The 26,515-nt window shown below is 41.4% G+C and overlaps 1 protein-coding gene and 1 long non-coding RNA gene across 3 annotated transcripts in view; one reads left to right on the top strand and one right to left on the bottom strand.

The window, feature by feature from the left end:
- The window catches only part of ARHGEF3 (Rho guanine nucleotide exchange factor 3), a 293,957-nt gene that overhangs the window by 125,959 nt on the left and 141,483 nt on the right, over positions 1-26,515 (bottom strand). For both annotated transcript variants that reach the window (XM_078076864.1, XM_036082421.2), the window contains one exon: positions 14,699-14,761. In XM_078076864.1, the coding sequence (XP_077932990.1) occupies positions 14,699-14,761 (63 nt within the window). The remainder of the gene's footprint in view (positions 1-14,698; positions 14,762-26,515) is intronic.
- LOC144382492 (uncharacterized) lies at positions 2,207-7,132 on the top strand. The gene is made up of 3 exons (XR_013449489.1): positions 2,207-2,599; positions 5,310-5,416; positions 6,992-7,132. It is a non-coding gene; the product is annotated as an uncharacterized LOC144382492 (long non-coding RNA).

Genomic DNA, 26,515 nt, shown 5'->3' with positions numbered 1-26,515 from the left:
ACAGCCAGCTAAGTCTTACATCAAACTTTGGCTCCTCTGAGACATTCTCCACTCAGCAACCAGGAGAATCTTCTCAAAACACAAACACGCCCTTGCTTAAACCTCCCCGTAGCCTTGCTAGTGACTCCCTACTGTTCTTAGGATAACAATCTAAACCTAGAGCATGCTCTTTGAGGCTCTGCATGGTCTGCTTTCTGCCAATTGCTCTAATCTTACCATCTACCACCGGCCAGACGCACTTGCCTTTAAAGCAGCACGCTCCATCCTACCACAGGACCCTTGCACATGCTGTTCCCATGATGCAACTCTCACTCTCACCTTTAATCTAGTTAACATTTCTCCCTTCTTTCAGATCTTACTTCCTCAAAGAAGCCTTCCTTGACCTTTCATGACTAGGTTAATGTCCTTGATTAAATGGCCTCACAGCAACATGCTTCTCTCACTTTCTAAGCTTTTATTTCCAGTTGTTATTATATTCTTGTTACTGTAATTATTAATTAATGTCTGCCTCCTCAACTAGGCTGTAAATTACCAGAAACTTACCTATCTTGTCACCATTTTATCCTCTATCAACACAGTACGAGCATAGAGATGCTCAATCAATATGAATATGAATAAAAGAATTAATGAGAAAAAGAATTAAAAAATGCACATTTAAGGTCCTCGAGGATCTTAGAGAAATGTCTTCTGAGTCACTTGTACATTGGGAAGCTATTCAATGATCAATGCTGCTTCACACAGATCTTTCTAGGAGAGACGGAAATGACTTGATAATCCTCGCAGAAGCACACTTTCTTCTTCAAGACCACATCACATAAAATATAGGAACATTTCAATGTCTACTCAATCAAATGTCACTCTTCTGCTAACAACATGAGATCTTCCATCAAATGGAAGTTCCTAACCTAAACAAAACGTCTGGGGTCCCAATGGCAATTTTGTTCCTTACTGTGGTTTCTCGAGACCCCATCAATCAAGCCCTTCAGTATGTAACACACAGAGCTAACCCTCCCTTTATACCATCCCTGTTTTCAGACACATTCTTCATGACCACCGCCAGCAGCGGCTCATTTCTCATTTCAGACACTCCTCCACTTTTCCTGCGGGGACAGCAAGCACATGGCCAATCTCCCGCAATCTGACAACAATTTAAATGAAATCTCAGCCTCAGTTGCTGCGTGTATTACGGAGGGAGGCCCGTCATCGAGGAACACAGCGCAACTTCGAGCAGGCATGTGTCAGAGAACACGGACGATGTGGCGCTTCAGACACAAAAGCACAAGCCAAACAGGAAACGTCAACTTTAAAGGAAGGCAATTTACAATTTTTTAAAGCCACATATGTTTCAACTAAACATAACTTCCAAATTTGTGAAAACCAAACCGTGTTACGAAGATGTTTTCTCTCTTCTCTCTCCTCTGTGGAATTTAGTCAATTCCTGTGGCTTTAACATCTGGACAGGTGGCTGGTGAGGTGCCATCTGCAAGGGTGGACGTGTTGTTCAAAGGGCAGTCGCCTCTGTCAGCTGTAGGTGAGTCTCTGTCATTTGGGTTATTTGCAAATAAAAATAAGCCTACCTTTTTTTTTTTTTTAAGGATTTTATTTATTTTGAGAGAGAGACAGAGAGAGAGAGGGACAGAGGGAGAGGGAGAAGCAGGCTCCCGATGTGGGGCTCAAGCCCAAGACCTTGAGATCATGACCCGAGCTGAAGGTGGACGCTAACTGACTGAGCCACCCACGCACCCCTCTTTCTTTTAAATTATTAGCATGATTAAACTGAGTAGATCATCACGTCTATTTGGAGGGGTCCATGCAGCACCTCTTATTTAGTTTCCCACTGTCTTATAATCAATAAAAGCCATTTTAAACCACAACCTTATTTACCTTCTCCAAGTAAGATAAGCCAAACACAAGGTAAGGGGAAGCTGTAGGTGGTGGGTTGGCATGGCAGGTACTCCACGGCACCTTCCCAGGTGGGACTCCTCCACTCACCCTGGAGGGCGAGTGGGGAGGAATTCCACCCGGGTCCAGCTGGAAGAACCTGGCACACTTCTTGTTCCTACAAAATTGGGTCTCTCCAAAGCAGCTCCCTTATTTTCTCCACAGCACTGAGAATGCTCAAGAATGCAAGGCACGCTCAGATTTCAATACAATTGCCAGAACACATTCCAGGCTGAGATATAAATCATGTACTGGCACTCCACTGTTGTTAAATGTCCTAGAATATACTCCTTCCCATTAACTCGGATCAACCAGAGATGAGCATCGTGACGCCTTACAAATTCCTCTCTTTCCACGACCACATGGTGGGCACAAGGAGCAGCATTCAGTGCTCAGTAAATACCAGTCAAACAGAAAGGAATTGAGACTTCAAAAGGGGAATGTTTTTCATTTTAACAGAAAATTTCCGTTCTGCCCATTATCCTGAGAGAGTTAGATGCGCGAGCGCGGGCATTCACGATTCCACATCTGCAGAAATCATGTGTACATTCTATATTGCTTATGTCCTCTTATCTTCAGGCTGATTTCTTTTATTAGCTCATAAAACCCTGGCCCTATGTTCACTTATCTTGCTTTGGATACCACAAGGTCTCTTCAGGTAGGTCGGCCTTGGTTTTATCCTCTTGTTTTATCACTGTTCTTCAAAATGAGAGAATGCAAAAATGTGCACAGAGGAAGACAGACATTCTTAAAATGTTGCCAAGATAAATCCAAGTCATGTTTACAGTCACCTCCCAAAGACAGAATGAAACATGAACGATGAAGTGGCCGCTCATCCAGTTATCCAACAAATGTGAATTGGACACACTTTGTGCCAGACACCATTCCAGATGTTAGGTATAAGGCAGAAAAAGAAAAGTTATATCCCAGTGTGAAGATACTAATAAATAAAAAATACATAGTGTGGCAATACTAGGAAGAAGAAAATAAAGTCAGGTAGGAAGGCCTTTGAGCAGATACCTGAAGGAAGATGAGGAAATATGTCCCATGGGTATCAAAAAGAGTTTTCCATAGAGAGAACTGGCTTTGCCAAGGCCCTGGGGTGTGAGTGTAGAAGAAAAAGAGGGCCAGGGTGTGAGAGCACAGGGGAAGGGAGAGTGGTAGGTGATGAGGTGTAGAAGAAGCCTCGTGACCTGAATGTGCTCGGCCTCAAGGGCCACTAGAAAGATGCAGCAATGCCACTGAGTCAGGAGGGAGACATGAGCGAGACGGTGGGTAACTTAGGCTTAAAAGAAATTCTCTAGCTGCTGTGTTGAGAGTGGACAACAGAAGGTCAAAGGCAGAAGCAAGGAGACCTGGTGGGAGGCTTCTGGAATCATCCAGCCACTACGGAGATGAGGGGAGCCTGATGAAAGTGGTCCAGCTGGATGTGATCATGGTGTGGTTCTGGCTCTTTGCCAGGCAGAGCTCATGGTGATGTTATCAGCCAGTTACCCTTTGTTCGTGACTGCTTAGCTCTGAATCAAGCTTTGCAGAATGCAATCAACAGCTGAGACATTTTGTTAAATACTTCTATTAATTATTATTTACAAATAATAATTCATTTAAAATCAAACTTGTTCCCCCCAACAGAGCACAGAACTCCCTCTTGTTTTAAGCAACACATAAACATCTTTATTTCTGCCTTCCTGGTATCACTTGTCTTTTATGAGAATTACGAAATTTACATTTGAAAAAAATCCATTCAACAAATCTTTCTGAGGGCTGGATACATACCGGGCACTTTCTTGGGCACCAGGGTGACAGTAGTGCCTAAAATAGACAATATCTCTGTCTGTGTCCCGTCCCATGCTCCTGGATTATTTTACAACCTCAGCAGTAATGAAGTGCTTACTTGTGCCAAAGGCCTGCTACATTATCTTACTGAACCCTTACAACAACTCAATTATCATCTGCATTTTCTAGCCAAGGAAACTATAACCCAGAGAGGTCAAATATGCTGCCCAAGATCACACAGATAGGAAGTGGTGAGGCCAGAATTCAAAACACCAGATCCAGAACTCTTAGCTTCTGCATGTTCCTGGATTTCAGGTACAATCCAGAAATGAGTCCCAAGAGACTTTTACCCTTCCTTGATCATTTTGGGCAGGGCACTTGACTTGCCTCAGCTTCAATTTTCATATCTACAAAATGAAATATATTCAACTAAATAGTCTCTAAGGTCCCTTCCAGGTCTGAAACTTCTAGAGATCTTGCTCTGAAACCCAGCGCTCTCAGAGCTAAATACCTTAACTGTAAGAAGAACACGAAGCAAAGCCCACCCGCCATACAGTATAATTTCTCAAGGCTGGCTTTTGCATAAAATAAAGTGCAGCACTTCCCCAGATGAACCTTTGCCGTTGACCAGCTAAAAGAAAATAAGTCCGTTTCAAGGATGCTCTAAGGGAGAAAAATCTTAGTAGCAGTGAAATTTATAGCAAAATTTCCTTCTTTCTAAACCAACCAACAATCTGGAATTACTCCCTTACAAGAAGGAGAAACCCAATCCCAGGTATAACTAAGATGTGTCTTCCCTGTGCTTGGTTAACCTGCAACAAAATCAAGAGCAATCCCACTTGTCTGTTGACCAAAAAGTCTTAAGTCTTGCTTCCTGCAGTGTCCTTGTACCTAACACAGGGTAAAGTTCAATAAGTATCAGTTGATTGAAAGAGTCATGAATGATTTCATGAATGCACTAAAGAATGAACAGATGAACTCATTAATTCTACAGTGATAAATATTTCCTTGATAGAATTTATATAGATCTGGCCAGCAAATGCATCACTTTCCTTTGCCAAATAAAGGTGAAGAAAATAGTTTAGATGTATTGATTTTAGTCTTCAGTAGAAGACTCCAATTGGTAAACTGGTATTTTGAGGCGTGTGGGCAGTAAAAGAAATTCATTTATAGAACTAGAAGAGGAAAAATCAGTCTTCTGCTCAGGAAAAAAAAACCACAATAAACACCTTCAGTTCCCTGCATGACTTCTACAAAGTTAACCACAAGCTGGCATTTTGATGATTGAAGATAAGCCCATGGCTCAGTTTCAAATGCTTCACCATCAATACTAACCATGAGTGTTGTTTGCCGAGAAACCACCTGCTCATATGGGCTCAACTCTCCCCATGAAATGATCTACATATAGCAGTGTTAAACTAGACAGCAGGGTGGAGGAAGACACACAAGCCATGAGATTTCTCCTGGATCCTTCATTCTTCCGGCATTTTTCAGAAGTTACCCAAGAACCTAAGTATCAATCAGATGACATAAAAAGTTTATGCACAGTCAACATCAAGGGAAAAAGTCAACATACTACCTTTTCTTCACAGAGAATGAGCATCAGACACAACTGAGAAAATAAGGAGGAAGAAAAACAGCTTCTGCTATTCAAACCTGGAACATATAACCAGATCAAAGAGAAGCTTGATGCAATTATGTAAGTCATTTGGGGAAAAACTCAATTAGCTGGGAACGGAAGCCCGGATGGAACTTCCTAACCAAGACTATTTACATAATTTTTAGGTGGACAGACCTAGGCTACATTTTAGAAAAAAAAATCATAAGCAAAAGTATTTATGAACAATTATTTTCTGGTGACTTTTTACCACAAATAATCTCAGTCAAAATAGAGCTACTGATAAACTGCAAAATTTTAAAGGCAGTTGAGATATAAACTTTGTTAACATCACAAATTTACTCTTTGAATTCACAACTACAGTTTCCCCTCCCTCCCCTCCTTCCCTCCTTTCCTCCCTTCCTTCTTTCTTTCTCTTCTTTCCTCCCTCCCTTCCTTCCTTTCTTCCCTCCTCTCCTTCTTTCTTTCTTTTCTTTCCTCCCTCCCTTCCTTCCTTCCTTTTCTTTCTTTTGAACCATGGGTGACTCAGAAGGAATATGCTTCTGGATATATATATTTAAAGGTTGCATATACTTTTGCTTAACTGACGCACACATGACGGAGACAAAATAACTTTCCTTCTCCAATGCTCACAGCCTGTTCAGATCTGCATTTGATAACAGTATGGTTTTTATCTATTTGCTTTTCTTTGGTGTCCATGAATGGAAGCAGAACAAAAAAAGAGCACAGGAATCTGAACCACAAAAATAGTAATTTAACATTTTTCATACTAACATTAAAATAGCAAGTGTCCACAGGCATTTTTTTTTGTATTTATCTTACTGCTTGCTCTGGAGTATGAGATGGTCTTTGTAACTAGAAAATACTGGACATCAATAGTGCCCCTCAATGGAGAATCATGTTAAAATCATGGAGAATCATATTAAAGTAAACTATGATCCATTTGTTTTATGCAATAATAAGCAGTAGTTAAAAAAATAAGACATATCCTTTAATAAGTGAATGGATAAACTGTGGTACAGCCATACAATGAAATACAATTTCAGTGATAAAAAAGGAGTTCTCAAGCCACAGAAAAGACATGGAGGAAACTTAAATTTATATTACTAAGTGAAAGAAACCAGTCTGAAAAGGCTACATACTGTATGACATTCTGGAAAAGGCAAAACTGTGGCGACAGTAAAAAGATCAGTGGTTGCCAGGGGCTGGGGGAGGGAGGGATGAATAGGCTGAGCACAGGATTTTCAGGACAGTGAAACTATTCTGTAAGATGCTATAATGGTGGATATTTGTCATCACACCTTTGTCAAAAGCCACAGAATGTACAACATCGAGTGAAGTCTAATGTAAACTATGGACTTTGGGTAATGATCATGTGTCAGTGTAGGTTCATTGACAATAACGAAGGTACCACTCTGGTGGAAGATGTTGATGATGGGGGAGAGGGCTCTGCATGTGTAGGGTGGGAGGATGTATGGAAACTCTCTGTACTCTCTGCTCAATTTTGTTGTGAATCTAAAACTGCTCTTAAACAATAAAGACTATTTAAAAGGAGAAAAAAACAAATTGCAAAGTAAAATAAAAAATGGCAACACCTATGTCTGTAAAAAGCTACCACAAGCTAATTTTTATATCTCTATCTATATGTCTAACTAGGTCTAAATACCTGGAAGGAGACTAAACTGATAACCAGGATTATACCTGAGGAGACACGTGGAATCGGGGCATCATCAAGGGGCTGTTAGTTCTATTGCTGTTGTTTGATTTTTTTTTTAATGATGGAAATGTGTGCAGAATTACTTGTGTATAAAAAATAAAATTGTTTTTCTCTTTAAAATATTCATTTCATATTTTATGCTAAAGAGGTCCAAAGTTAATTTCAAATATAATGACATTCTATCCTTAAATACTTCAGAATTCATCTCTAACAAATAAAAACATTTTTCTACACTAAGATTATTTTTTCTAATAACAGAAGAAGCAGAAAAGATCTTCTACTAAAATACTGGGGTGACTCAATTAATATATTTCTTTTTTTAAAGATTTATTTATTTGAGAGAGAGAGAGAGTGCACAGGTGTATACAAGTGCACCTGAGCGGGGGGGGGGGGTTGATGGGGGGGCAGAGGGAAAGAATCTGAAGCAGACTCCCCACTGAGCACAAGCCCGAGGTAGGGCTCAATCTCATGACCCTGAGATCACAATCAGAGCGGAAATCAAGAGTCTGATGCTCAACCGACTGAGCCACCCAGGCACCCCTCAATTAATCTATTTCAAAAAGCTAAGGTGATATCAAAGAAAAACCTATATCCAAGTGTTGAGAATTGATTTAATGGTTATTGCAAGGTTTTCCTAAAAACATTATCATCATTATTCCAGCCCCTTACTTCTATACAACATTTTACATTCTCTCCTTTAAAACACTTACAACCTCACACACCAACAGGCCAAAATTAATTATATTTGTTGCAGTTTTTACTTCAGTCATTTGAATTACAAAAGTAATACAATGCAAAAGACCTATCATAGCAGATTGAGTGTCGTAACCAAGAATTCCTAATTTAGAATTCTCAGCCCCCCAAGAAGTGCATGGACAAAATTCAGGGCATCTGTGCACTTGGATGGAAAAAAAAATACATCTTTAGTTTCATTAACAACTGAAATCTAGCATTTTCTTCCAGTGTAAATGAAGGCGACAGATCACAGAAGCATTAGCAGACCCGTGACTTTGTCACCATAGAAATCAATATATTTTCAAACCACAGAGTGGTTGGTGCAGGTATTTCAAAATATCATCTAGTAGAAGGTGTATTAGTTATTGGACTTATTGCCAGATCTTGTTACTTAAAGCATTAATTAAGAAGCACATGTGTAACTCTTACCACAAATGTGTAATTTAAAGATTTTGATAGCTGCATTTCAATATAACTGGGTTTTGTTGTCATCTTATGTATTTAATTTTAGGCACATAGAGATGGCCTTCTAGGGGGCAGGGGAATTCATAGGTTTCCCAAGATGCCAAAGGTCAAGAACCCAGGAACTGAAGCTCCCCTTCTCATAATTCCATCCTCCAAAAAGCCACTGTCCACAATGCAGTGCATGCTCCTCCATTTGCTTATTCCTTTACGTGGACAAATATATAAAAACATCTAGGAACATAATTTATATTTTATGTGCTCTGTCATTGTGTTTTACACTATAGAATTTGGATATTTTTGCTGTTTCCAGCCTTTGGCTATTATTTTAAAATGCTGTAATAAGACTCCTTGTATATATCTTTTTTTTAAAAAAAAATCGCTATCAGTTCTATTTATGGATTGCTTGTGCCAACAATAAATATCCTTAAATTTAACCACAAAGGCAATTTTGTATTATGAAATCAACAGAATGACAGCTAGTATTTTCATACTTACTGTGGGCCAGGTCCTAAGTGTTTTACATGGACTAACTCATTTTAAGCCTCACAACCCTAAGGTGGGGCACTGTTTCGATTTCAGTTTACAGGTGAGGAAACCGAGGTACAGAGCAGTGTTCAGTCTCTAAGCTCCCATAGTGTGATTCTCATGACAAATTCAAACAAACAGGTGTTCTCAGAGCATGAGAAGTCTCATTTAACATGGGTCCCATCAACGTCACTTTGAAGGGAGTAGTAAATGATGATTGACACTTTGTTACATCAATTACCTTCTGAGAGTGTGTCCTGAAGCTCCTTAGAATTTCATTGTCACTGTACATTTCAAGAGGTAAATCAAAGATCACAGTGATTATCACAACCCACCACCTAATAATCAATTAGGCCAAAGGCTAGACCGAATGTGTCTAGTGTCAACAACGAGCACATTTGCCATTAGAGATGGTAGTACAACCTTGCACACAACATAGGGTCTCCACTACGCTAAGCCCAAGCAATTTCACAGCCAGCGACAGCAGATCATAAATCCAAAATAGAACACACATGCCAACAGGTTAAATATAAGCATACATTCATGAAGACCCAATCTCAGTGCAGGCCTGGTCTCCTCGGCGATAAGAGCCTTATGAAACTCTCCCACGTAATTCATCAAGGCCCCATGCTGGCCAGGGCAAGGCTAATCTCTCTTTCCCAGTTAGCAAGTTCCAGAACAGACCAAGAGAAAGCAAACCACAGCAATGGTATCTTTTTTAATTATCTGGACTCTGCTGAGCAGAGATAAAAAATCCCTACTGCTATTCCATGTCTGCCTTAACATGTCCTAGCAATGAAACGTCATTTAGGTTAATCGAGACAAGAAAGCTCTGTCCCCTTTCTATATCCATTCTTGTGCTTTGAGCATCCATAGAACAGGGTAAATCATCAGAAAGCACAGGCAACAAAAATGTCATAAACCTCAAAGGTGCTTTGCCAATAAGAGGAGCCGAATGTCCTATACGTCATCTACTACCAGAAGCTACCAAGCTAAATGTTTTCCTCTTCTTCCCGGCCTGGAGGCAGTGTGGGGAGGCTGTGGAATCCAACCATCTTGGGCTTGAATCTACAATAAGCTGGGACTTTGAGCAAATTGCTTATCTGTCTGAGGCTCAGTTTCTTCATCTTCAAAAGGGTATGATAACACCTGGGGTGACAGGCAGTTGTGTGGATTAAGTGGATCTTATCCCACCCCAGTCATGGTTCAGCCCCATCTCTACCAGTCACAAGACAGGCCTGGACCCCGCCAGGGGTGACAGGAGGGCTCTTCCCAAAGAGGCAGTATAAGGAAATACCCCATACAAAGTCATGTACTTAGCAAGGGACCAGCAATACAGTTGAAAGAGAAATGGGCCAGAGCAACCTGAGAAAAATCTCTACTCTGAGTTTCTGAACAAGACTCACCTGCTCTGAACTGAATTTCTACATCTCACTTCCAGAAGGGGTACAGACTTGTTCATGGGTTTAAAAGTATTTGTCCCCTTTCAACCAGGAATTTCATATTTTATCCATTTTATCCTCCTGATATAAGATTACACAGATATTCTTAAATGCCTGCCACTATTATTTATAATACTGAAAAGTTATAATTTATCTAAATATCCAATGAAGGATTAGTTAAAAAAAATTGGTGCATCATGTGACAAAGTACTGTATGGTTATTAAAAATAACGTTCTTAAAGAATATTTTAGGATGTGGTGACATGATCTCAATGTAGTAAGTAAAAAATTCAGGATTAATTAGTATGTGTTATGATCCCAATTTTTAAAAAATTGTGCTTATATAAACTTAAGTATACATGCTACTTAGGGATACACATGTGTAGCAAGTTTATAGACAGGCAAGGCAACAATAAACATTAAACTCAGCAGAGCAAGGGGTTCTGCTTTGCTGTTAAGAGCACATTTCCTCAGTTGCATTGGTAGCTACATTTTATATTATCCTCAGTGCCATTTTGTATGTCTGCAATATTCATGATGAGAAATTTTCAAGTGTGTATATAATGCCAAGAAGGTAATACATCAAAATGTAGCTACTGTTTTGAGGTGGGATTATTAATGGCCTCTCTTATTCACAGTGTCCAAATTTTCTACAAAGAACATGTATTCCTTTTCATCTTTTACACTGTTGTTATCATTGGAAACTATTTTTATGCCCACCCCAGAACTCATTTGTTTTTTAAGAGAGGATCCTTGGTGCTAAGCAGTGCCCTCCATCAGGAGCAAACCTGACTTTTCCACCACCCTGTTTCCTGGGACACCATGAACCCTGGCTCTTCACTCAGGCATCTCTCCCCCGTTAGAAGTTAAACCAGAAAAGTGCAGTGGGGGAAGCAATGTCCCTGAAACCATCCCACTCGCATCCTCTGACGTGAGAAGAGATTTGTAGGCGGCTGCTAGGAGCATTCTCCACTCTGCAATTTGTTCTCAAAAGTATAGGTTGCCTTTTTTTTTTTTCTGGAATATTTTGTGTTCTATCCTGCCAGGAAGCTGGGGGCTCAGCCAGTGGCTTGGGTAAAGTGGTGGGAAAAATCAGAGAACAATTATAGCATCAACTAGCATGGACATTCCATCACCACTTATTTTTCACCAAGTGCTGGGGGTGGAGGGTGCGAGAATAATTCTTTGGAGGTACATCACCATGCCTTAAGACCCTTCCAATTCCCTTTTTAAGAAGGAACTCTTAACATGGGTCTTGGCTGAGCTCATGGGGCCCATGAAATCACACATCAATCTTGTAAAATTTTCTGGAGCCCAGATTCCCAAAAGAGTCCATGACCCCCTAAACAATGGAAGATCCCTTTCTGTAAGAATAAGCTCTTTTCTTAGTTTATGCACTTCTATTTGGTCTCTAAGCCCAAGTTCAGTAGGAGGTTAGAAGGAAAACTCCCTTCCAGGCACCTATCAGAATCGTCATTTGAGGCTTTAAAGTAAAGCAAGATGTCAGTAGGAATGTTTGGTGTTATCACTCACACACCCTGAGGGGCTCTATACATACTTTTTAATCAAAGGGGGAAGACTTCATCTGTGTTAACATCTCCCAACTCTACGTGACAGATATATTTCTTTAATAGGGCTGTATGCGTTAAATTCTACTACACATTAGGAGGGTTCACTGTTTTTTTGTTTTTAAAAACTAATCAAGCAATAAGTACATACTAAGAGCTCATTGTGCATGCAGCAATGGGCTGGACCACAATGGAAACTTGACCATGATCCCCTAGGGACCCCTTCCCTTCATCTAGTAACTTCTTGTTGAAAGCACACATCTGATGAATATCTTTCCACTTATTAAATGGAATCAAAATTGAGAGTTACTAATATTACTTTCCCAAGCCCTCACATCCTCCCATATGAGTCATCAGTCAGAACCCACCTTCTTTTCAGATACTTTCCATGACACATAGAAACAGGCTCAAGCAACTCTTCAGTAATGCTGCTGGTTAGTTAAGGGACTGTGACTACTGGATATCAACCATTTTAAAGCATCTTCAAGTAGCCTACAAAGGCCATTTATTAGAACAATTCATTTATTGGACTCAACTACTTATTTAGACACTGTTGCCTTCATGGTAAAACATCACTCATGAGTGGCTCCACCCACCACTTCATTCAATTCAATGTACCTCCACTGAGTGCTGGTTAGGTGTGAGGGACTAAAAGTCATTACCACTTCTTCTGAGGCCCTGGCTGGATCTGTCACACATCCTGTCATTTCCAGATGACTAGGATTGTGAGTGAACCTGGAACACACCAGTTTTCATGTCTTCCAACAGCTTCTAGGAGTCTAGGATCTTTCTAACTTTTACAATTATTATAATACCATGTGACAATATTTGGAGGAAACTCTGCTGAGGTTCTAGAATCTGTCTACCAAGATTCAGGAAAAATGCCAGGCAAATTAGAAAGGAGTCTGGCCATAGCTGAATCCCTAAACATAAAGGTAGATTTCTTTTCTATACAAGTCTCTTTATTATGACAAAACATGATATGAGAGGGTTAAAAAAGAGAGAGAGAGAAATATCCTTTGCAGCTGCACCAAGAGAAAAGAAGTCAGATTGTTGATTATATGAGACTTAAGTGATCTTAAGAGAAGGCAAGGTTATCGATGTCAATCAGCATAAAAACCAATCACAATTCATAATTGCAAATAATCCTTACATATAAGAGAGGTTCGTGGTTTTTGATTAAAAAAAAGTCTAGAGACATGTTTTCCTGAAAAATAAATATAATAAAATGTAGTGGAAGAAATATGTTTGATGAGATGTGATCTTAGATTAAAGTCTTGCCTAAATCACTACATCTCCCTGGGCTTCTACTCTTAATTTTCAAAGTGTGAGGGCAACTATATGTTGGATAAGAGCTCTTTCATTTCAGAAAGTCAATGATCCTAATAATTACCACAAAATTAAAAACATTGAAACACACAAAAAAAACTTGTTGCTGCTAAGGGAAGTTTCATAGACTTCACCTGTCAATAATAAAACATTCAGTGAGTAAAGTAAAACCCAGAAGAACATCATTTTTTGTCCTGTTACCATGGTATCCAAATAAACTGGTCCAACGCCATCAATCTGATGGTCTAAAGACTGGAACAAATACCATATGGTGAGAAAAAGATGCCCAAGTACATTAATTAGATGCCAGCTCAGGATCACTCCATCATGGCAATTTGCATCACACAAAATTCTGCAATAATTAAAAATAACTAAAAGCATTGTTTAGACTGGTAAATAAACGTTGTCAGATGAGAACCCCATGATCCATGTTCAACAAAGTTTCAAATTTTCACAATGGCTTTAGAGGACTTGATCTCAAACCTCTTTTTTTAACAAATGAAACTGAGGCTCAGAGAGGAGAAGCAACTTGCCAAGGTTGCACTGTTAGTTACAAGCAGAGCCAGGACCGTGACTCAGCTCTTCACTCTTAGCATAGAAGCTTTCTCATCTCACAACAATGGCATCAGTGGTTTCTGTGGAGAAAGACCAGAGCCTAAAGTTGGATGGATCCACCACACACAATGAGCGCACTCCAAGGAAGTGCACAAGATGAATGGACGTGGGGAGCCCAAGAGGACCTGAATATCCATCCCCCAGCCCTTGAGTAATGAGTGCATCAGAGGCCCAGGTTGGCTTCCCAGTTGTGTCACTGGGGAAACAAAGAGGCCATACAAAGAAAGCTGCTGAAATTAAGCACCCAGGACATAGCCCCCCAAATTCAAGTAAGCTCTTTACCTCTATCACCAGCACTCGACTACCATGTCATTAAACATCTTTTGTAAACTTCTGCTTTTCAAGAAAAATACAGCAAGGCTCACATTTGGTGGGTGTCTAGTATGTACCAGGCAATTGTGCTTGGTATCTCACTTTCATTGTTTTATTTGATCCTCACAACAATCTTGTTAGGTGAAGTCTTTTCATCTCTATTTTCCAGATGAGAAAACAGATATAAGGAAAGGTGTCACATTAATGGTAAATGTAGAATCTTGATTCAAATGAAGATCTGTTAAACCCCAAGTCACTCGCTCTGTCATGCAGCTAGAGACTTCTCCCAGCACTGGCTGCCTGAGTTGGGCCAACTTATTAACTTCCGTGAAAGGGGGACAAACATCTGACCATCTTCTGGAATCAGCCTCTAAAACGGCACCGTGGCATTCATCTAGATTCTACTCAGATGCACTGATTTCGTAATTCATTTTATGAGAGAAAAAAACATGAGCAATAAACAACTTGGCTTAGAAGCTTAAGTTGGCCACTCAGCTTTCTCCAGTCAAATGAAGTGTTTAAAAGAGTTCTCCCCAGGTCACAACTTCCATTGTCAGAAGCTGGAAGCCCCCTTAAAGCACATGGCATGTTAACAAATAGATTTAGACACTAGAGGTGCTCTCATGGGAGAGACAATAGGAAGCACTGTACTTACACTTATGTCGAGACTACAAAGGCTAACAGCATCCTCATCCTGGGTGCTCTGCTTGCGTTTTCGCTGCAAAACAAATGATAAACAAAGTTCAGTGTAGACAGGGATTATGGCTTTGATTAAGGAAAGGGAAAAAAAAGCAATCAATTGAACGGCACATGTAATCCTTGTCATTTCTATCATGTTTCCCCAAAACTTTAACCAACCTATGTAAACGAACAATTCTAAGAAAGCCTAAGAAATCACAGGAAGCTTTATAAACTCTAAGGTAATTGGTAAGGTATTGTTCTTATTCCTGCTGCTACAATTTGTTTCTTTTTGTATCTCCTTTTTTCCTAAATATCTCTATATATCAAGGCTCAGAAATTTAGATACAAAGTTCAGATTCTAACTTGGGAGAAGAAACTAGCCTGGAAAGAAAATCAAATTCACTTAAAGATCTTTCATTTTTAGAGCTCTTTGTACTTGGGTAATTTAAATTTGTCCTAAACTTCATCTAGGGTCCTAATATAATCACAGAACCAGAAAGCTGGAACAAACCTTAGACATCATCTCCAACCTTCCTATTATATAGCCATAAACACCAAGAAAAATCATTACTTGAACGGAAGAAAATTGAATTTGAAATGACCTTATGACCAAGGAAGTCTGCCAGGTTAGATGTGGAAAATATATTTTCTTCCTTATAAAAAGAAAAGAAACTCCATCTACAAACCATAATAAAGCTCATCAGAGATACATTCACCTCTCTTCTATATCCCAGCTCAACACCAAACATGGGTTTGAAGCTCTGGAAGCACAGGGAGGAGTAATCAGTTCGGCTTCAGCGGGGGTTGGGGAAGTATTCTCAGAGGAGACATTTGAAGAGGCCAAAAGGTAAATAAGTTTGCCAAACATATTGGGAGGGGACTAGGGCCTCTTGCTTCAGAGCCAGCTACCTAGATCTTTAGAACCCCACAGGTGCACCTGGTTCTATCCAGAGTAGTGGAGTTCTAGATCCTATATATTATTCCACTTGAGCAGTGGAATGATTTAGAGATGAATGCCAGGAATCATGACATTGAATCAGCCATCTGGGATGGTGCTCAAGAATCTGCGTTAATGAACTCTATTCCAGGGTTTTTGGGGGAAGCCTTGAGAAGATGCTGGTAGCCACTTGCCACTTTTGAGGATGTTTCATGTTTGCATAGGAATCTGACACTCACTGATTCATCCTCTAGTTAAAAGTAGCTCTGTGGGGTCAGTGAAGCCAATTCACTGGTTAATATTTGTAAGGTGACTTTTTGAGGCAAGTAGGTCAAGGGATAATTTCCATTCTAGGGTAAATAAACTGAAGCCAGGGGAGATAAACAATTTGTTCAAAGTTACATGGCTACAGAATCCAGGATTCTAATTCCTGGGGCAGAACCCTTCACACACATCACGTAAAGCATCCTTGGCAAATAGGTTACAACTCATTTGCTCTCCGGAATGTCTGGTAGTATCTGCTGGGAAGGCTGCAATGAGAAGGACTACATAGCACAGCAAATGGGAGAATGCTTCAATCAGTCAGTAACATGTGTGGGGTGTACGAGAGGGGAAGAGCTGCTGCCCAGGACAGCCCCTGCCCTTCCTGAGTCTGGCCACTCTTGCCTTGAGAGGCTAGTGTTATACCCGGGATCTTGGGAACTGCCATGAGGGGCTGAGGCTCTGGGATGTTATCTCTAACGTGGAAATAATGCCTCCAGGGTCAGGCTGTCGTGAGGATCATAGATAATATGAATATGGCAGCTGGAACGAGGCCCGATATACAGTAGGTGCTCAATAAATGACAGTTCCTGTCATGTGCTACCCAAACTGGAAGCCACACAGATATATGCTGCTACCCGGTATTGTCCGATTAGAGAACTTCGGGGTGCTACAATTCCATTCCTACAGCTCTGCAATTTTGTCAAGGCTACACATTAATGGTAACCTGTTACCCCAAGAAGCCCACCCTGGGGAAGGAGAGGGGATAATAAGAGTTTTTTTCCCCATAGGCATGCAGCCCTCTCCAGACCAACTCAACACATTACCCAGCACCTAGTCTCCAGAGCACTCCTGGCCCCAGACACTTCCACATGCCTCAAGTGTCAAATCCAGAAGACAAATGTCCTCTAGCTGCCTTTTTAATTAAGCCATGGCCAGTTAATCTGGGATAGAATGATCTCCTTAAGAAACCCATACATTTTACAAAATGAAAGCTGAATGGATTATCAACGTGGATTTTCTTTTCAATTTCTGTTACAGGGGTTGGTCAAGGACCACTGCAGCAACGGAGAAGGAGCCTGATGTTTAAATTCTGAGGCTGAAGCAAAAATTTCACAAAGTATCGCTTGGTCATTTGTTCACTTGCTTTATGGCCACTGAGCACTTTTGATGTGCAAAGCCCTGCTGTGGGTCTGGAGAGACAGCGGTGAATGAGCCAGTCGTGCTCCTTGCCCACTAATTGGGAGTAACAAGAAAACAAAATAATTACTGATTATGATCTCTGCTGTGAATGAGTCAGATGCTGAGACGGAGACTAGCAAAGGAGACCTAGTTTAGAACGATAATTTAATATTTTGTTTTCTGGTTTTTGGTTGACGTTCTCATCAGACATAAGCCCATGAAGGCACGACTTGTTGGTCCAGGTCACATTTCAGAAGCTGGTGCCATATCTGGTGTATGGCTGACACCCCTTACAACAGTATTTGATTGTTTTGTTGATGCCCTTGGTCTTGCTCCCTTTGAGAAGTTTGTCTTCACCAATTACCCAATTCCAAGAGGGGCACAGGTAGAGGGAGTGGAGGGGACCAAATGGGCACCCCTTCAACCAGACTGGCCAGCCCAGTCAACTCAGGTGATGAAGGGTGTGCAGGTCCCATGCATGTGCTGCATACCCCATGCAGGAGCTTCTAAATTCCACCTAGGAATTTCTAAATTATTGGAGAGCTGAGCTCATAACAATGATCTAAAGAACAGTCCATGGAAGAAATCACCAGTGGGAAATTTAAATCCTGGAGACACAGACAAATGAGCATCTCAGAAAGCAGAGGGCGTGGCAGGACACTGCACTCATTTTGAACTTCACCAAAATGATTGATAATGACAATAATCAGCTTTAGCCTATTAAACACTCACTACATGCCAATGACAGAACTAAATCTTCATATGCGTGATCTGATTTGATCCTCACTACCACCTCAGGAGGTGGGCAGGAATAAATATTATCTCCATTTTGCAGAGGAGGAGATGGAGGCTCAGAGAAGGGCAAAGATTTGCCCAAAGTTCTATAATTAGCAAGGGGCAGAGCCTAGATTCATTGGGCTCCAAGCTATGTGTTTCCCCACTGCACTGTTCTGTCCCAGACTCTGGAAGGGCCCATCATACAGAGATGGTCTAAGAAAGTGTTGAGCACAAGGAGTTTGGGAGGAAACACCTTTATAACCTATTCTACTAAAGAATTGGCCTTGGGGCACTGGGTGACTCAGTCGCTTAGGTGTCCAACTCTTGATTTCTGCTCAGGTCATGATCTCAGGATTGTGAGACGGAGCCCCACATCTGGCTCCGTGCTGGGTGTGGAGCCTGCTTAAGAGTCTCTCTCTTTCTCCCTCTGCCCCTCCCCACTCCCTCTCTAAAAAAGAAAAAAACAAAAACAAAACAAGAATTGGCCTTGAAGATAGTACACCTAGGTAACATTTTGAGGTCCTTTCTAGTTTTAAAACTCTCACTGCCTGCTATCAGGTAGGCTATGGATGAGCCAAGTCACCATTTTATTTCCCCTGCGCATCGGAAACCATGGGCAGGTTGCGGGGGGAGGGGAGGTTCCTCGGCAGGAAGGACACTGTGTGAACTGTCTGTATTTACACACTTGGCCTCACACGTTCTCATCAGCCAATTGGAGGAGCCATGGAACCACCCTGTTATTCTTGTTAAACTTACTGAAGCGAGTGCACAGTCCACTTCCCTTTCAACCATGAAAACAAAGCGCCTTGGGTGCTGTAGTCTACACTGATTTGAGCACATGACTTTAAACCCCAGTGCCCTGTGCAGTGGGTCAATGAATAATTTCTGAATGAGTGACTAAAAGAAAGAATGAATAAAGGAGACCAGTGTTTTTGAGGTGACACCCTTCCCTTCCGCTAACCACCTGGTTGCCAAAATTAAATCAAAACCTCAAAAGCAAAGATCACTGAAGCTGACATTCTTCAACCTCAGATTTCCTTGGGAGACTCAAAACCTGCACATTTAAGCTACAACTCTCGCTTTTCAAATAGGAAAGTTTTTTTTTTTCCTTACCAGTGAGGGCATTTATTTTCCTTAAAATATGTAGACATGTTAAAAGAAATCATGGCTGTTCAAACATGGGTCCCAGTGGGACACTGGTGACTTCCACTCCTCCTATGAGAAGGAATGTCAGATCTCTTCAAGGGTGAGGCACACCCATGACCTGGGCATCTATATCCAGGCACTGCCCTCAGCAGTGGCATGCGGACTTAGTCTCTGTGCTTTAGGAGCAAGGAATCCAAGTATGTAACATACCTCAGCTGAAAGGGAACAGTCAACTGAACCAAATTATAAGTGAACTTAATGGACACCTGAACCCTTTGTCTGAACACCTGGGTGCCTATGTGGGACAGGCAGGAAAGGCAGTTATAGAAGGGAATTTATGGGAACAGAGGGTCTGAATGTACTATTTGATTCCTTAGCCCTGCAGGTTACATATTTGATAAGGCACTTTCTAGAGGTGCTTGGGTGCTGGAAAAACTCTCTCATGCTTCTCAAATCAAAAAACAAGCAGGAGTCCCCATTGTTAATTTGTAAAAGAGCAAAGCCCTTTGTATATTTGGATATGAGGTCTGATGGAAATAGGAGTATGTCTGGATGGATCAAGTGGACTCTGTCTGAGACTCACTACTGGTAACACCATCCTGCTATGTTGACCTTAGATCTTCACCTGTGCTCCTTTCAACCCACTTTCATGAAGCATCACTGTTCTTCAGGCCACTCGATGGCCATCTCCTTTAGGTTTGGCTACCTTCTAATAGCATAAGGCAGACCACTAAATCTCATTGGTAAATGGTCCGGAAACAACTATTTTTTCTAGTGTTCTGGGTAAGCTCTCCATGGGGAGCACTGACTCTATCCTTAGCTGATCAATGTTCAGAAGAGCTGGTCCAAGGGACGCCTGGATGGCTCAGTCAGTTAAGCGCCCAACTCTTGATTTTGGCTCAGGTCATGATCTCAGGGTTGTGGGACTGAACCCTGCATGGGGCTCTGCGCTCAGCGGGGAGTCTGTTTCTCTCCCTCTCCCTCTGCCCCACCCAGTGTGCATGCTCTTTCCTCTCTCTTTCTAAAAATCAATCAGTCAATCAATCAATCTTGAAGAAGAGGAAGAAGAGGAGGAAGAAGAAGAAGGAGAGAGAGGAGAGGAAGGAGAAGAAGGAGAAGAAGAGGAAGAAGAAGAAGAGTAAGAGAAGGAAGAGGAAGAAGAGGAGGAGGAAGAAGAGGAGGAGGAGGAAGAAGAGTTGGTCCAAGCCTGAATATCTTATCCTACAGGGCTCAGCTTCCATTCTCTCTGGGCTCAAATCTTGGGATCCTTTGAGGTGTTAAGCCTTAGAATTCAAGGAGAATCACCGGGTGCTTTCTAATACATGAGGGAAGGGAAGTGGATGCTGGAACTGGGCACCTGCTATGAGCTAAGCACTGTGCTTAAAGGACTGTTCCAGTTAAGCTTCTCTTTAACCCAGTTTAAATAAGTATTGCTGTGTTCATTTTACAGTGAGGGACACTTGAGCTCACTCAAGGTCACAAAATTAGTAAATACTAAGACAGGGATTTCTTTCTGGGCCAGCCTCATTCCCAAACCACTGACCAGAATTTCTGCCACACAATGCTATTTCTCTTTTTATATCGTTTAAAAACAATATGTGCTCTATTTAAATTAATATATTAAAAATATATCATAAATGTAAACATCTATTTAAAAGAATACATGTTTTAAAACACTATAGAGGAATTCTTAATCTCAGGAAACAAACTGAGGGTTGCTGGAGTGGTGGGGGGTGGGAGTGATGGGGTGGCTGGGTGATAGATATTGGGGAGGGTATGTGCTATGGTGAGCGCTGTGAATTGTGTAAGACTGTTGAATCACAGACCTGTACCTCTGAAACAAATAATACATTATATGTTAAAAAAAAAGAAGATAGTAGGAAGGGAAAAACGAAGGGGGGGAAATCGGAGGGAGAGACGAACCACCAGAGACTATGGACTCTGAGAAACAAACTGAGGGTTCTAGAGGGGAGGGGGGTGGGGGGATGGGTTAGCCTGGTGATGGGTATTAAAGAGGGCACGTACTGAATGGAGCACTGGGTGTTATACGCAAACAATGAATCATGGAACACTACATCAAAAACTAATGATGTAATGTATGGTGATTAACATAATATAATGAAATAAAATAAAAAAAAAAACAATATAGAAAGGCTCACAAGGCATTTACCTACATACCTGATGGAGATTAGGAGCATAAATGAGACAGACCTGAATTCGAAATCCAGCTCCATCATTTGCTATTTGGTGTGATAAAGTTACTTCTTTATCCATTCATCCAACAGTTATTTACTGAGGACCTACTATGGGCAGGCAGTTTCCAAATGTGGGGATCTATAAATGTCTATAAAACACTTCTATAAGCTTTGATTTCTCCATCACAGGGTTATTCCAAGGATTAAAGGAGATAAAATATTTTGAACAGGGCCAGGCAAATGGCAAAAGATTAAAACATGGTCATAATTATTGCTACTATTACTATTACATTATTATTACTATTATAACTGCTGTCACTGCTGTTTTGTTTGTTATTTGACATTGCGAGGTGGGCAGGGTGGGCACCAGAGATGGGGATCCTGCAGGATGGTGGGTGACCGAGCTGGGACACGGCCTGACCCTCCTCGGGCTGCCCACGGCACACGGGGGTCTACGTGGACGCTCTGTGGATACCTCCAGTCACGTCTGCTGAGTTCCCACTCCTCTCACAGAAGACAGGGCAAATGCAAGGCCTGACTTCATTTTAAATGGCTGAGATTGAATTGATTAGTGTTGGAACAGCCCTGTGATTTAATCACAGGGTTTTTCTATTTAATAACCAAGTGACCAGAGCAGCAAAAACGCACTGATGGAGGGAGTGCAGCTCCCGACCTGACAGCAAATGGTCCCTGATTAGTCATTTGTAATTATTAAATTCAAACCAGATCTCAAACCTTTTTGATTTATCTCTTTGCTGGCAAACAGCTTTGGTGGTTTCAGAGGCTTTAATGCCTCCCTTTCATCTGCGCCTTCTTGGGGGAGAGATTAGCAAAAGGATTTTGTGTTCTTGTACTTGCCCTTAGCTGGAGCTGGACTCACTAAACTCACGTTTGAGCAGGGAATGGATCCACATTCTGTTTCTCTCCTGTCTGAAGCTCCAGGGGTGAGCAAGACACAGGGACCCCCTCCTCCATTTTTAATACACTGTTGGCGGGTTTTCCTCCTTATTTTTAAAACATCCTTCTCCAGCACCCAGGAACCCTGAGCCTTTTTTTTCTAGAGTCTTCAATGTGCTCACAGGGTAGCAAACCTGGAAATCAGGGTGCTCTCTGAGCTACAGGTAAATAAATCTTTACTCACATGAAATGTAATTTTTGTATGTAGATGCCATTAACTGTAGTTTGAAGATGTTAAGTGGGCACTAAAGTCAGACGTGGTGGCTTCACACCCTAGTTATGCCCTTTATTTGTTGTAGAACCTTAAGCACATCATTTCACCTCTCCACACCTGAATTTCCTCATCTATAAAATGGGAATACAAAAGTTACTGTGAGAGTTAACTAGATCAATGTGGGTAAAGGGCTTAGCACAGTGCCTGGCACACAGGAACTGCTCAAGTATTTTTTTTTTTAAGACTATTTATTTATTTGACAGAGAGACAGAGAAAGAGCACAAGCAGGGGGAGGAGCAGACAGAGGGAGAGGGAGAAGTGGGCTCCCTGATGCGGGACTCAATCCCAGGACCCTGGGATCACGACCTGAGCCGAAGGCAGACGCTTAACCAACTGAGCCACCCAGGCACCCCAGGAACAGCTCAAGTTCCTAGCCAACTAGGAGAAGCCCCCAATTATTGATTTTGGCCATGGAACACCTGGCCCATAGCTTGTTTGGAAACAGAGATGAAGTCGTCTTGGCCAAGGAAAGGTCCTTCTCTCCCATTGGAAGACCAGACAAATGGGAGGAGGGGAGAGCCAGCCAGGGAGCCAGTGCCCCCACCACTTAGCAGGGCTGCTAAGCAGCCGGCAGCCAGATTCACTGTCATTCCTCAAACGTAGACCACCTTTCCCTCCAAAACCCTTCCGGCCAGAGGAGCAGGAAAGAAGACAGAAAACTTGTCTACCCAGGGCAGAGGGCTGGCGAGTATATTTTCCAGAAAGATTACCCTAGAAAAACTTCATTATGGGCATCAATTTAGGGTGGGAGAAGGGGTTGTCACTCACACAGATTTTCAACAATAGGATGTGACAAGAATCACAAAATTGAATGAACTGGAGCACTTTTTTTGGCCGCCTAATAATTACTATATTTTATATTTTCTTCTACTGGATCTCAGGTGTACTGAATTGGACTAATCACTGAAGTCCTTGGTTCATAACACATTACAATCACTGGTGCTTCCCCGGCCTGCTTTTATGTGTTTATTCATTTATTTTTAACAGCATAATGAACTCCCATTTATTAAAATTCTTTGCATATGGAATGGTTTGAAGCCCTTATCAACAAAAATATTATTTATATAGTTCAGGGAATGTCCAAACAATTGCTTAATTTCTAGATAATTACTCTATGTAACCAATCAATTCAGATAGTCTGACTACAATTCAGAGTCAAATATGCTTATGGTCCTTGATAATACTGGGAACCTGATTTTACAAGGAAAGTTCTCCGTTCTTTACTCATTTGTGTTCCTGCCTTTCCCTATCTAGAAAACCCCCGAATGCATCCCATGCATTCTCAAGCAGGTCCCCAACTGCTAACAGGCAAGCATCTCACCATAGGGAGATCAAAGCTTCCCTTTAGCCACTGGTCTCTGGACCATCTACTCCTGGGAGCACCTTGCCACACAAAACAGAGATGAAGAACACTTGGAGAAATGGCTGCACCTGCTAAGATGCTCTGTAAATCCTGAGAACTCACCAGGATAGCCTTTATATAAAGAAAAGTTTCCCTGGCAGAACCATGAGGTACTGTCTATCAGATTAGAACTCCCTCTCTCCTTCCCTTTGCTGGGTTTATAATGACAACTGTCTATTAAGAATCCACTGTATGGGGACGCCTGGGTGGCTCAGTCGGTTAAGCATCTGCCTTTGGCTCAGGTCATGATCCCAGGGTCCTAGGATTGAGTCCTGAGTTGGGCTCCCTGCTCAGCCAGGAGCCTCTTCTCCCTCTGCCTGCCGCTTCCCCTGCTTGTGCGCACGTGCTCTCTCTCTCTCTCTCTGGCAAATAAATAAATAAAATTAAAAAAAAAAGAATCCACTGAATGCTGGGTACTTTCCATATGTGACATCCAATTTTTACAGCAGTATGAAGAAATGATTACACATGAGGAAGTTGAGGCTTAAAGAGTTTAAATGGCTCATTAAGGCTGCTCTGTAAGTGCACAAAGCCGAGATTTTGTATCAGATCCGGCTAACTATGTAGCCAGTACGGCCGGCCCACATCCCCCAGGAGGTCACTATTCCCCTGCATTACTGGGCTTTCTACAGGCCAGAAATGCCAGGGATTTAATGCCATCCAGAGTAGCCCCCAACCTGTGATGTACTGGAGTTGATACGTAAATAGCCCAGCTTCCTAAAGTTTGCAGGGACAACTCTGAGGTGTGGTCTGTCTTGAATGTATACTGGAACCACCCAGGGGTTTAAAAAGCTCTCGTGCCTGGATCCCACCATCCTGGGATTCTGAACATCAGGAGTTTCCAAAGCTCCCCAGGTAATTCTAATGTGCAGCAAAGTTTGAGAACCACTGTCCTACGTAGTGTCCCTAAAGCCCCCAGCAGGATTGAGCCCCAGCTGCCCACAGAGCTAACCTGTTCCTGATTACTACCTGTTTCAGCTTGCTTCCCTTCCCTGTCTCTTCCCTGCTCCCTCACCGGTGCTTCTGGAAATCAACTTCCCAAATAAACTACTTGCACTTGTATCCGGGTATGTTTCTGTGGGACTGAGCAGAAGATAAGCTGAATATAGCTCTGTGCTTCTAACACTGGAAGTGTACTAGGAGGCAGGTGAAGCCACAGAGTAAACACAGTCCATCAACTTGACTTTTCAGGAAGCCATGCCAGCTATTATTTATATATTTCAACAAGAACAGAATGCCAATTTACATGAGATTTTAAAGATAAGTCTGGGAAGAAATTTAAAATCAAGTGACCTTCACATCGATCTTCCCTCATACAAGACACACAAAGGGCTGAGTCCATTTCCCCTCTGATCAGAGGTTAGGAAGTGTCCAGAAGCCAGAGAGAGTCACAGCTCCTCCTTCTCCTGGCTGCATGGTCCACCCACAGTTCTCCTCCAGCAGACAGGAGTCCTGGTAAGACTCTATCAGGGGGCTTCCATATACTTTTACCAAGATCCATGCAGAAGGATGTTTACTGTAGTATTGTTTATAACAGCAAGATACTGGAAACACAATGTCCACCAAAAGAGACTGGTTAAATAAAACTAGGCTATTTGTATAATAAGAAACACAATGTTATTAGATAGAATAGTGTAGAGCCACACAATATATGGAAGGACCTCCAGGATGTATTGAGTTACCAAAATGATAATAATAGAATAATAATAAATAGTATGCATAGCATTTTTCCTGCTGTGTCAAATTCTTAAAATTAAAAGAGAAAAAATACATACTCTCATGTACATACATACATCCTGATATATGTATTAAATTTTTTTCTGTAAGGAAGCACATGAAACTGGGGACAGAGCTAAGCACGTGTATATGTCATTTTATTAATGCTATTATAGGTTATCTGGGTACTGAGACAACTGCCCTTTTGGTGATGGTTGTTTCCTTTTTTACGTATCTCTGTACTAAAGAAAGATGACACAGCCGAAACTGTTTTTTTTTTTTTTAATAGATATATGTAGGTAGATTGAAATTGGAGGCATCAGAATGAATTCATGGTTATACACCCACACACACACACATTTGTATTTTTTCCCTACCCCTATCAACTGAGAGGTGAAAAAGCATTGATACCCTAGCAGCTCTGAACACACCCAGCACCCAGATCTTGGTTTCTAAATACCATTCTCCACTAAAAGGACGCAGGGCAACTTGGAGAAAAAGCTGATTCCAGGGTGAGGGCAGGGAAAATACAAGATGAACCTGGAACATCTTTCTGTATCAGGAAGTAATAAAGTGCTCTAAGAACGATGGATAGAGTCACCAGCTTATAGGGCTCTCACCAGCCATGTCTGAGACAATCTCAGCATTAGATGAATGATGATAGTAATGTACCATAACCCACCAAATAAAATAGGAATCCAAGAGCCCATGCTGACATAAATAACTAACTAATAAACAGAGATGAGATGATGGAGCATCAATAGATGCTAAAACTAGTAGGTTAACATTTCATGACAAATAGGACTCTTCAATACTTTCAATTTACTTGTTACCTAAAAAGGGAAAAATCATAATTTCACAATGGAGAAACTTACAAGATGCCACTTTGAATCAAAGCTAATGTCACCAATACTGGGACAAACTGATATCACAAATCCTTTGAT

Source organism: Halichoerus grypus, chromosome 1, assembly GCF_964656455.1.
Source record: "Halichoerus grypus chromosome 1, mHalGry1.hap1.1, whole genome shotgun sequence".
Lineage (NCBI taxonomy): Eukaryota > Metazoa > Chordata > Mammalia > Carnivora > Phocidae > Halichoerus > Halichoerus grypus.
The sequence above is the reverse complement of the archived record's forward strand: the minus strand, read 5'-3'. Positions and strand labels throughout refer to the sequence as shown.